The sequence below is a fragment of the Cetorhinus maximus genome, chromosome 12 (genome assembly GCF_964194155.1).
Source record: "Cetorhinus maximus chromosome 12, sCetMax3.hap1.1, whole genome shotgun sequence".
Lineage (NCBI taxonomy): Eukaryota > Metazoa > Chordata > Chondrichthyes > Lamniformes > Cetorhinidae > Cetorhinus > Cetorhinus maximus.
The window spans coordinates 42,372,888-42,385,593 of record NC_135890.1 but is presented as its reverse complement, the minus strand read 5'-3'; the positions used below and the strand labels follow the sequence as shown (position 1 = coordinate 42,385,593).

The 12,706-nt window shown below is 44.2% G+C and overlaps 1 protein-coding gene across 1 annotated transcript in view; it reads left to right on the top strand.

Moving 5' to 3' along the window:
• Nucleotides 1-12,706, top strand: part of lamb4 (laminin, beta 4) — a 118,136-nt gene that overhangs the window by 23,254 nt on the left and 82,176 nt on the right. Inside the window, exons 8-9 of the mRNA XM_078553462.1 lie at nt 3,834-4,022; nt 5,358-5,537. Of these exons, the coding sequence (XP_078409588.1) occupies nt 3,834-4,022; nt 5,358-5,537 (369 nt within the window). The remainder of the gene's footprint in view (nt 1-3,833; nt 4,023-5,357; nt 5,538-12,706) is intronic.

The window sequence follows — 12,706 nt, the reverse complement described above, 5'->3', positions numbered from 1 at the left end:
AGCCCTGAAAATCTGAGAAGGCAGCAGAAGCTTGGTGACTGTGCTGCAGGCTGTTGGGGGAAAGGTACCCCTTTGGAGCAGTAGTGTTCTGCTCAGTGCAGCTGAAGAGCTGAAGTTGTGCTTGTGAGTTGGTGCTTGAGTGCAGACTTGGGAATCTAGGGGAACGGAGTCTCAGGTGACAAGATTGAAACCCTGTAAGTTGGGCCATCATTGATGCCATCCGAGTTGGAGCAATAGCTGGATAGAATTCCAAGGTTAGATTTTTGAAGGGGAAGAATGGAATCCCCATTAGAGAGACAGAGTTTCAATGAAATTGGTTGACTCAACAGTGTTTACTGATGTCTGGGTGGGTTGTTGAGGAATCCGTGGACTCTGACTTGGTCGCATCTGTCACTTATTGTGCAGTGTGGTGTGTTTGGCCACAGTTTGCCTGTTAATTCACATACACCTCATATTTACTCTGAATGTTAGAGTATAATATAGATATTGTAAATTGATTTATCTTTCTGACCTTGTATAGTTACGTTTATTTTTGTTTATTCAAAACCCGTGGAATCCTGTGGCTTTATTCTCATAGCAGGTATCTTGGATCTCAAACTTTGTCTACTTAAAATAAAACATTATTGGTCCTTAACCGGATCTTACCAAAAACTTGGGGATCTGGTCCAGGATCGTAACAGCTCATTGCTGAGTTCAAACAGACCCCATTTTCACAGGAGTGAGGTCTGTTTACCGCAGTGTGTGACTTACAATTATTAACAGGAGAGGTGAATACTCATGAAAGGTGTATAGGTTCTGTGGAACTGTCAAGCTGTCAAGTTGTTTAAATCCCCTGCCTTTTAAATTTTGAACAAAATCAGCCCACTGTGTCTCTGAGCTGAAAAAACTCAGTGCTTGCAGCTTCAAAAGCTGTTGGTTGACATAATCCTAAGTATATCATTATAGTGTTATTATCGCTTGACTGCTTCCACAACTTATTATTAATGCGGGGGTAGGGGGCTGTAAATTCACAGTTTGATCAACAATTCCAAGAGATTATTAAGGGATTAACTATCTTTGCTCTGGGGCTATGAATACAAATGTCTGTTTTATGAGGAATTAAGTACTTCAGAGAATTTAAGTATAATGGATATGGACTTTTATCAATGAGAGTGTTTTTTTTAACATAATTAAGTCTGTCATAGATATTATACTATACTGTATATCTAATAGTATACTATAGATCAGGGGTGAGGAACCTCCTGCCCGGGGGCTGGATCTGGCCTGTTTAACTTTTTCATCTAGCCCACGTGGAGATTTAAAAGTCCAGCCCTGCCCCCCACATGCTGCACTCTGGGACAGCCACCACCATGTTCTGATGCCTGAGCCTCGGCCGCACTCACCCAAGGCCCAAGCTGTGGGCAGAGAGCGAGGCCCGAGATCTGGGAGCAGGAGCGCAGGGCAGGGATGCGAAGCAGCCAGCTGCCGATCGGGTGGTAAATTGTGAGTAATCCAGAGCAGGGGAGAAAAGGAGCAGGACACCCAAGCCAGAGTGGGAAAGGAGAGAGAGACAGAGCGAGAGAGAGACAGGGCAGAATTTTGCCCTTGGTGGGTGTGCGGGCCCCACCGGCTCAGCGGTGGGCAGACAGCCGACCCCTGCCGCCGAAACGGGGCCCGCCGCCATTTTGAGTGGGCGAGCAAATTAAGGCCTGCCCAGCGGCCTTCCCGACAGGAAGTGCTATGCGCTTCCTTTGCGGTGGGGGGAGGAAAGGGGAGGGAATCCCCAGCTGTCAAAGTGCGCTCTTTCGCGCATGCGCACTGCTCCCTAAGACTAAGTGCTGTCTCAGGGAGATTAGAGACAGAACATAAAAGTTAAAAAATAGAAAAATAAAAATATTATTAACATGTCCCCCTCATGTGACAATGTCACACAAGATGGGACATGTTAATAAAAATGATATAAACTTTATTAAACTTTTTAAAAAGGAACATGAAACCTCATCCCGTCAGTGGGATTGGCCATTGACAGGTCAGCGGGCGGACAGCTGATTTCACTGTCCACCCACCTTCCTAAAAATTTAAAGGGACCGGGATGACATCGGGGGTTCCTCCCGACATCATTCCACGTCATTTTCCTGTCGGCGAGCGGGCCCCGCCCCCAAATCGCCGACAGGAAAATTCTGGCCACAGAGTGAGAACGGAGAGACAGACAGACAGTGGGAAAGGAGAGAGAGAGAGACAGTCAAAGTGGGAAAGGGGAGAGAAAGACAGGCAGGCAGAGTGGGAGAGCAGAGAGAGAGACACACAGACAAAATGGGAAAGGAGAGAGAGAGACAGACAGAGTGGGAAAGGAGAGAGAGAGACAGACAGACAGAGTGGGAAAGGAGAGAGAGAGACACACACAGACAAAATGGGAAAGGAGAAAGAAAGAGAGACAGAGAGAATGGGAAAGGAAAGCAAGCAAAAAGTTCAGCTGAATTTCAGGAGTGCTGTGATTGAGACACAGAAGCTGTGCTACTCATTAAGGAAAAGCAAACTCAACCATTGCATATGTTTCTGTATTCTCTCTTAGGAATAAATAAATTAAGTTGGTTTTTGTGTGTGTGTGTGTCCCACAACTGATTTTGTCTATGTATGAGTGGCCCTTGATAAGAAAATGGTGCCCCACCCCTGCTATAGATACTAATGTTTGGTGAACTTTATTTTATTTCACCTCAGCAAGGCTCCTGAGGTATGAGGGGATACTGGATAGACATGGAGGGTGTAAGGGAAAAGGGTGGTGTGTTAGCATGAGTTGGCACTAAGCTGGTATGGGGCTATAAGGGGCCATGGAGATGAGTTGGGAGTCATGTGTTGTCATGGATTGGCACTAAATTGACATAGGGGCTATAAGGGCCATGGGAGTTTGTGGGGCATGGGTTGACATGAATTGAGCATGGGGAGTGGTTGAGGAGGTGTGAGGGTTGAGGGCTAGAGGGTCTACAACTGGGACGAAGTCCCAGAGCACCGAGGTAGGCCGCCTCAGCACCCAACAGCCCCTGAGGCTGCCACCAAACTGTTTCCTGGGACAGACAGTGGGCCCAACTCCAGCATACTCATGCCCCTCTTCCCACCCCGGACCAAACCTCCTGTTTTTCAGAGCACTTTTTCCTGAGGCAAGAGCCAGGAAATTTCCCAACTCTGCATACCCAACTCGAGAGCAAAAATCTGGCCCAGTTTCTTCCATGGAACAGGGTAATTGAGCAAAGTTCTAAAATAATTTTTTGAAAAAATTTGCAGTAAAAGTGTTGCTTGATATATTGAAGAGTTTTAGTTCCATTGATGCAGTTTTACTAAACATTTTACTGTTACAGCTGAAAATGGGTTTATCGCAAAACATAAGCATTTTTAATCAGTTTCTAGAGCACCATCTGTGAGTAACCCGATTTTAAATAACTGAAAAATACTTTAAATACAAAACGGAACAATTTATGAGTGTCATTGATATCGTCAGTTTTTTTTTAGCATATTTTATGAAATATATTAACAAGTTTTTAAAATGTCCCTTTCCTCATACCTAAAGGAAAAGTTTAATTTTAAGAGAATTTTAAAAGTGCTTCACAGCTTATGAGATATTTTGGATGAGACATTAAACTGAGGGCCTGTCTACTCTTGCAGGTGCATACATAAGATTCCAGGGCACTTGTCAAAGAAATGCAGGGGGATCTCCCATTGCTACAAATTTAAACTGTTTTGTTTTTCTCTTAAAAGTTTTTAATGCAATAAATATGTTTTACTTGGCTGCCAATGCAGAAGATCACTCAATCGTTTCCATGTCATTTTCAAAACGATGATTTGTGCTTCTTCCTTTTCAGGATGCAACTGCAATGGACACTCTGAAAAATGCCATTTTGACCTGGCAGTGTATTTGGCCAGCGGAGAGGTCAGTGGTGGGGTTTGTGAGGAATGTCAGCACAATACAATGGGTCAAAACTGTGACCAGTGCAAGCCCTTCTTCTACCAGGATCCCAGGAGAATGATTTCTGACCCATTTGCATGTGTCCGTAGGTTTGCTTTTTTCCTATCGTATTTATGGATTAATTCTTACCATAAGTGACACTTTGTAAAAACTTGCAAACAAAGCCAAAATGACCACATTTTCCTATATATACACATGTGTGTAGAACTTTAAGGCAACCACAATGATTGAACAAAAATATCTTCCATTCATTGTGTAGGGATTGAAGTTTTCACAATTAAGTTTGGTTTCGGCGTCGCATGGCTTGTGCAATTATGGTGCAATCTTCTCTTCACACCTAGGTTATTAACTAAACAAAATCCTTGAAAATTATTTTTAGAAGCCGAGCTTGGCATGTTACATGGTACTGTATGAAGTTTATATAGCCCAATCTCTCCAGACTGAGTGAAATCAAAAGACTTTCACTGCTGCATAAGACATTTTTGAAACAATTCTGTTACAAATATAACTCAGCACCACCTTAAATAACATAACATCAGGTACTAAATGTGTGGTATTAAAAAACTTAATGTAATTAAAATGAATATTTAAAATAAGCATATTAATAAAGGATAACACTGAGTACAGTGTTTTCTCAGAAGGCAAATGAAGTCCCATTTTTCTACCTCTTCCAATGAGGGGAAAACAGACTATTGAAGGCAATTCTTGTATGTTTTAAGCTTTGCAACCAACACTACTTCCAATTGTTAGAATTTTGAAATTAAATCGATTTTCACAAAAAAATCCTTGATAATGTCATGAACCTAAAATTAAACTTCAGAAAATTAGAAACATAATCCTAGCACAAAGGTTGAAAAGGATCTGAATGAATTTACTAGGATAAACCTTAGTTCAATTATAATAAGAATACATTTAAAGATGCTTTCTAAAAGAATATAACTTGGAGTTTTTCTAAATGCCTGAATTGAGAAATTGCCTTCACCTCACCCAAATTCCTAAAGACTTAGTTCAGATCACACAACTTTCCTTTTCAGTAATAATACGCTTGAACCCAGGAAGTCTGGTTACATCATACATCCAATGCATTTTTTGAATAAATAACCAAAGAAGAATTCATCTTGATTTCTTAATTGTATAGTTTACATTTACAATTAAAAGATTGAAAAATACCAGGAAATGATTCAACATTGCATCATAGGCACAACTGTTTCATTACTACTAAAGATGAAAAATTCTAGATCACCCTAGCCTGTTTTCCAAAAACGTGTGATTATTATTAAAAATTGATTAACTCCTCATTTGCAACTTAAAGGAACTCAGGCTAGTCTTTGGGGTAATGTAAGAAGCAGGTCTAACTGATCTTGTTCAACTATCTAGAAATGCATCACTTGTAACCTATTGTTTGTTCTTCGGTTCATAGCCTGTAACTGTGATCTCAACGGCTCACTGAACAATGGAATGTGTGAAAGTCACTTAGACTCAAGCCTCCGCACAGTTGATGGCCGCTGCATTTGTAAGAGAAATGTTGAAGGGACAAGATGTGATCAGTGCAAGTCTGGCTACTTTGGACTAAGCGCTGTTAATGCTGAAGGGTGTGAAGGTGTGTATGAACTAAAGAAAGAAATTTATCTTTCTGTTGTTTACTGGAATATCTATATTTCACACTTACCCAATCTTAACATTTTTAATTCTTTATAATATATAATCTACATGCCGTGCAGATATTTTTTTAATATATTCTGTCAGCTATGACTCAGGTAGCACTTTTCCCTTTCAATCAGAAAGTTGTGGGTTTAGATCATAGTCCAGGGACTTGAGCACATAATCTAGGCTAGCACACTAGTACGGTACTGAAGGAATCTGGAGTCCTGTCTTTCAGGTGGGATGTTACATCTGCCCTTTCAGGTAGATGTAAAGGATCACATGATGCTATTTTGAAGAAGAGCACAGGAGTTTCCAATCCCTCAACCAATGCCATTAAAAATAGATTATCTGGTCTTTATCACATTGCTGCTTGTGGGACAGTGCTATGCATAAATTGGCTGCCGTGTATCCTATATTACAACACTAAATACATTTCAAAAGTAGTCAATTGGCTGTAAACTGCTTTGGGAAGTCCTGAAGTTGTGAAAGGCAACATATAAATACAACTCCCTTAATTTTTTGTGCTTGCAGCTGCTTTGTTTCCACTGTCCGATGGGCTATTCTACTTAGTGTCTTTGGTCCCTATCAAAACTGCATTCCCTAGCCACCAACTGCATCCCTCTTGCTAGCCACTGTCTGAGATGGAGCCAGACTATTTGCAAACTCCCTGTCCTAGCTAACCCTATGTGGAGCTTCAGAACCCATATCCTCGCCATCACTAAGACTGGTGACTTCCGTCTCTGTGACATTCCCCCATCTCTGTCTCTGTCTCTGTCTCTGCCTGAGCTCATTGGTTGCTAAAGCTCTCACCATGCATTTGTTGCCTCTATATTCAACTCTTCCAATGCTAAAACTGGAAGAACCTGCCCAACTGTCCCTTCTGCAGAACTAGAGCATTTCCAATACATCTGTATAATACTGTTAAATGTGACTAAAATTGCTTCCATGCAGATAGAAGGTATGATGAGATCATGAATACCACAATAGTATAACATGATAACAAGCTTAGGCGAAGGAAATAATCACATATTCTGATAACAAGCCCAGTCAAAGCAAACTATGGTATTATGTGTCAACTAGAAATTCTAAAAAAGAATTACAGCCCAATAGCTATTGCCCAAAGGCATACAAGGTCATTGACAGCTGCAAGCTCCAAGGTAGCTGTAATCTGTTCAAGCTTGCAACCAAGTTCATGATAAGATCTATTATTGAAATCACTCAACATCACCAGTGGGTGCAATGCAAACATCCTAGATCCTTTAGAGCTAGGCACCTAGAAACTCAATAACACGTAATTATGTTTTGGTTCTAAATGGGCCCCTGAGCCTCCAATATGGCAGAGAGAAACCTCACGCTCATTATGAGTGTGAAGTACACCACCCACCATATTGGTGTAGGTAGAAAATAGCCAACTACAGCCTTGGCACAGGCATAGGCCCTTCGCATACGAATATAAGGGCTGAACTCCTATGTGACGTGCCTTTTCTAATATTAGTTTTCCCTAAGACAACTAACCATCAAAAAACTTGTTAAAAATATTTACCTTAAAAATACTTACCAGGAGCAGGAGTGTGATTTCTCACCCTACATTAAAACTGTTGGCCAGTGCCTGCTACTGCTTGCTCTCCAATGATCACTGCCACCACCCTTTTGCCACCTTAGTCCTCACCACCTGATCACTGCTGCCCTCCGTCCTGGCCACTATTACTCTCCCTCTCAGACCCTTCCAATCGTCCCTGCCTTCCAATCGCCCTGCTCTCCCAGTCCTTTCTTAGGGCTTAATTCAGGGCCTCTTCCAATGATGCAACAGTCTGATCTTCGAGGTCTTTGCTCTGGTGAACTGCCTGGAGACAGGCCATGCCTGCAGTTTACTGATTCAATGATAATGGGGCCTGGAGCCCAAAATTAGCTGAACCAATATGAACCTATCCAAACAGAGGCATGAATTTCTAGGCCACAATGTCCCAGAGGTTAATTAAATATAACCTGATAAAATGGAACTCTGACAGTGTTTAAAGAAATGTTGTGCTAGTTGACACTAGAGGCTTCACTATATGTAAATCCAATTATACATGCTGACAATTTGAGCTGAATTTTCCCAGCCTGTGGTGGCGGGCCTGGAGGAATGGGGGCCAGGAAAATAGGGCAGCTGCGTTGAGGCTCTTCCCGATGCATTCCTGCCACCAGGAAAGTTTCCCGGTGCAACCTGGGAAATGGATCCACAGCCCACAGTGGTAGGCAGCCAATTTGCTTATTTAAGGCCCCAATTAGATTTTACCAGCTCACTGGCATTTTGATCTTGATGTGCAGGGAACAATTTCAAAGTTTGCGGATGATGCGAAGCTTGGGAGTGTTATGAACTGCAAAGAGGATGGTGTAGATCTTCAAGAGGACATAGACAAGTTGGTGGAGTGGGCAGATAGGTGGCAGATGAAGTTCAATGTGGAGAAGTGTGAGGTGATGCATTTTGGTAGGAAGAACATGAACAGACAATATAAAATAAGGGGTGAAATTTTGAAGGGGGTGCAGGAGCAGAAAGACTTGGCTGTATATGTGCATAGATCATTGAAGGTGGCAGGACAGTTGGAGAGAGCAGTTAATAAAGCAAATAGTATCCTGGGCTTTATTAATAGAGGCATAGAGTACAAGAGCAAGGAGGTTATGCTGAATTTATATAAGACACTAATTAGACCTCAGCTGAAGGATTGTGTACAGTCCTGGGCACCATATTATAGGAAGGATGTGAACACATTGGAGAGGGTGCAGAAGATGTTTACAAGAATAGTTCCAGGGATGAGAAACTTCAGCTATGAGGATAGATTGGAGAGGTTGGGACTGTTCTCCTTGGAGAGAAGAAGGCTGAGAAGAGATTTAATAGAGATGTTCAAAATTGTGAGCAGGCTGGACAGAGTAGATAGGGAGAAACTGTTCCTACTCATAAAAGGATCAAGAATGAGAGGCCACAGATTTAAAGTGATTTGCAAAAGAAGCAAATGTGACATGAGAAAAAACTTTTTCACACAGTGAGTGGTTCAGGTCTGGAATGCACTGCCTGGAAGTGTGGTGGAGGCAGGTTCAATCGAAGCATTCAAGAGGGTATTCGATGATTATTTGAATAGAAACAATGTGCAAGGGTACGAGGAAAAGGCAGGCCAATGGCACTAGGTCATAATGCTCATTTGGAGAGCTGTTGCAGACATGATGAGCTGAATGGCCTCCTTCTGTGTCATTAAGATTCTGTGATTCTGCGATTCTGTGATTTTTGCCGGAGGTACAGCGACCCTACCATCCCCCATCATGTGCGGAGGCTGCCAGCTCCATGGAGGCGACCTCCATGTGCCAGGCTGTGGGTCCATCTTCAAAGAGGGAGCCACTGGTAGCAAAGGCTGCACCTGTAACCCAAACACTGGAGGGGTTTCCTGTCCACACTGGACCTGCCTATTTGGCCCCTTTGAATTTTTACTTTAACTTTATACCCCTAGGGGCACTTCTGTTTTGAGGTGCCTTCACATTCTCAGAGCAGCTCCAAGCAGCACCCACCTCTCTCATGGGGCTGCCAAGTCTCTGGATCAGCTGGACCTCTGATTGGGTCGGCAACGTGGGCAGCCCGCCCGCTATTCTTTAAAGGACACTGAGTGTGGTTTTGGGCTCCTGGAAAATAACTCCAGTGATCTGATTCCCGGCAAGTGTGGGCTCAAGAGCACTATTTGGTCCAGTGTCCACAGGAAAATCCTGTCCTTTACATATGCCTATTATACACATGCCATTTATCTGGCGTATTTTTGAGCATTATATGGGCCTTGTGGAGAGCTATTAAATATTCATTTTAATAGGGTGTGAATAGCGGCATGCTGAAGAATGAAGGATTCCCGCAAAACATATTTGGTGCATTATACTGGGGGGTGGCTGGGGCAGGGTTGTTGCCGGCGGCAACTGCCAAGAGCCAAGTGTGCTGTGGCGTCTTCCTACTCCTCTTGGCTCTACATCAGTTTAAAACTAAATTAAATACTCAATTAAATGGTGAATGCTGGCTAGAGGCCACATCCACATCTAGAAAACCGCAGCAGATCTGAGTGCATACTTGTTTCATTCAGGGCAGCCCAATTTCCACAGAAGGTCTCTAAATCGGGTTGCTAACTGCGATTAAATGTATTCCTGGAGGTTTCGTCATATGTTTTGCCTCCACGCTCCGGCCATTAGTTGACCAACACATTCATCCTTCTGTCGCACTGCCTTCCTATGCCAATTGGAAAGCATTGCTGAAAAAATGAGAGACTTTTATTTTGTCAAAGCTTTTTGTCTTGAGCTCATCAGGAAAATTTGCAAGAATATCAAATGTAAAGGGAACAACAATTTATACTGTATGAGAAGAGAATGCTGATTGGTTGCCAAGTGGGCTCTGATTGGTAGCGGCATCGCCATGGAGAATGCACCAGTTGATGGTTACTGGCAGTAACTGCCAAGCATTGTTTGAAATTGGAAAGCAAAAAGAATCATTACCCAACTGGATGATGCTTGACTGTCAGCCAAAAAGATTTTTTTTTCCCATCTTCAATATTTTTATTTTGAGAAATGTTCAAAGATAATGAAGAAAAAAAGCAATCTTTTTTTAATGTCCTGATGATATTCCTCCAGGGTTGCACAGCAATATCCTGGAGGTTTATCTTCAATTCCTGGTGACTGCAGGGCAATCATGGAGAGTTGGCAACCTTATTCCTAAAAGAGACTTTAAGCATTGTATGAGCACATGCACGTGCCTTGGGGTGCCTGCCACGGTTTCAGGACATAATTTCTTGAAGTATCCTTGAGGTGCAGGACATTGGCCCCAAATTTGAGACTCACTACCCCTATTTTAATGTATGTAAAGTTTCTACCAATTTGTACTCAGTGTCTCTAATTCTATGACCATTTTACGGGTCTGTTCCTGTCTTTATGGAGTATTTAGTGGATGATTGATACTTCATGGATCAGCTTGTTCTGAGCACCACCTTGTGGCTGCCTGAGGAAAATTCATTTTTTTTTAAGCAATCATCTTGATTTCTGCTAAAATTTCTTTAAGTTCTTAATTGATACCACCCCTGAGTGGATGATATCACTGACAGCACGATGTCCTGTCATCGGTTCATTAGGGCACAGGAGGAGGTCACTCAGTCCACCGAGCCCATGCCAGCTCTCTGTAGAGCAATTCAGTTCGTCCCAGGTGCAGAGACACACCTCAGTGGGACCTCGCTTTAGAATAACCCTGGGATCACAATCTGGTGAGCAAATCGTACTGTCCGATTCACAGCAGTTGACGGCAGGGACCTCTCTGGCATCCGGCACTCAGAGGACTGCGCCGGCATGCCAACGCACCGAGGTAAACACTGTTAGGATGGCAGCTGCCATGGAGGCCTTGGTTCAGGACGTCGCTCCTGCACTGTTGCACGGGCTCAACTCCATCGCTGATGCCATAGTTGGCCTCCAACAGTGTGTATGCGAGAAGGGTGCCAGGCAGCTCGATCTTACTCCAGCTCCCCTTCTCCTTAAGGAGTCAGCCTGGGGCACTCGGGCACCCATAGGTAGGAAGATCGGCAGCTGCACACTCCGGGCCTATCCATCCAGGTGACTCCGAGAGTGTCCAGCCCATCCGACTCCCCTCTTCCTGTGATCACAGCAGCTCCAGCTCCAGCTCCACTGCCACACAGCAGGACCCTGAAAGCTGGCCTGGGCCTTCCAAGTCTCGACCCTCCACAGGACGCCCACCAAGGTCATCACAGACAAGGTGTCACAGTCAGCAGGCTGCCTCCACCTCCGCTGTGGATGACCAGGAAGCACCAAGATGTAACAGCAGTGTTAGGACGGTTACGGAGAATTAACTCTTTCTGAGTCAAACAGTTAAACTAAATCAACAAAATGAGGGATAAAATAAACACAGCCCCTAAGTTAGGTTAGCTGTAAAACCAAGGACAAAGTTTAAAGGAAACTTACAAACATCAAATCAAAATGCGATTAAGGGGGTCGAAAAAGCACCCCAGCCCCACTTCAGTCCCACGGTCCTGATCCAAGGACACCCGGTGCAGAGGAGGGCAAGGAGGGAGGCGTGCTCTCAGCTGATATCCCAGTTGATCCTGGCAGGAGACGCGGCAGAGTGGACATCTTGGCACTCGTGCATCCTCCGCAGGTCAGCTGGGTCGCTAAACATAAGGAGCACAACATCAACGTAAACCGATGCCCGGCCCGCGCAGAACCAATCCCGTTAATCTCCTCCACAAGAGGCACAAGAAGGGCTCCATGCAAATAGAATGCAATTGGCCAGACAGGGGGCAGCCCTGACGTACCCCTCTCCCAAAGCGAAGGGGTGCCGTCAGGGACCCGCTAACCTTCACTAGACACTCCGCGGCAGTGTACAGAAGTCGGATCCGAGCGACAAAATGCATCCCGAACCCAAACGCTCGCAGAGTTCCGAATAAATATTCGTGATCCACCCTGTCGAACGCCTTGTCTTGATCAAGGGACAGGAAAGCGCTCGACAGACCAGCCCTCTGGGAACGGAGAATTAACTCTTTCAGGGCCAAACAATTAAACAAAATTAACAAAATAAGGGATAAAATAAACACAGCCCCTAAGTCAGGTCAGCTGTAAAACCAAGGACAAAGTTTAAAGGAAACTTACAAACATCAAATCAAAATGTGATTAAAGGGGTCGATAAATCACCCCAGATCCCCCGGTGCCCATCGGGCACGGAAGGCCTTGAGGGTGCCGGCAGACACCGCGTACTCCCTCTCCAGGAACACCCGGCCGCGAATGTAGCCGCAGAAGAGGGCCAAACAGTTGGGCGGGACAACACCCTTGATCGCCCGCTGCCTGGACCTGTTAATGGCCAACTTGGCCAGGCCCAGGAGCAGGTTCACAAGGAGGTCCTCCTCCTTCCCGGCCCCCCTCCGCACCTGGTGTCCGTAGATCAGGAGCGTGGGACTGAAGTGCAAACAAAACAGTAATAAAAGGTTTTTTAAATAACTGAAAAGGGAGAGCAGACAACAATACCCTATATAAACATGGTCCATGGACTCCACAAGACCACAAAAAGGGCAGGTATCCTAGGAGTCCGTGAACCTACATATTCTAAAATTATAGGGGACTGCTGCG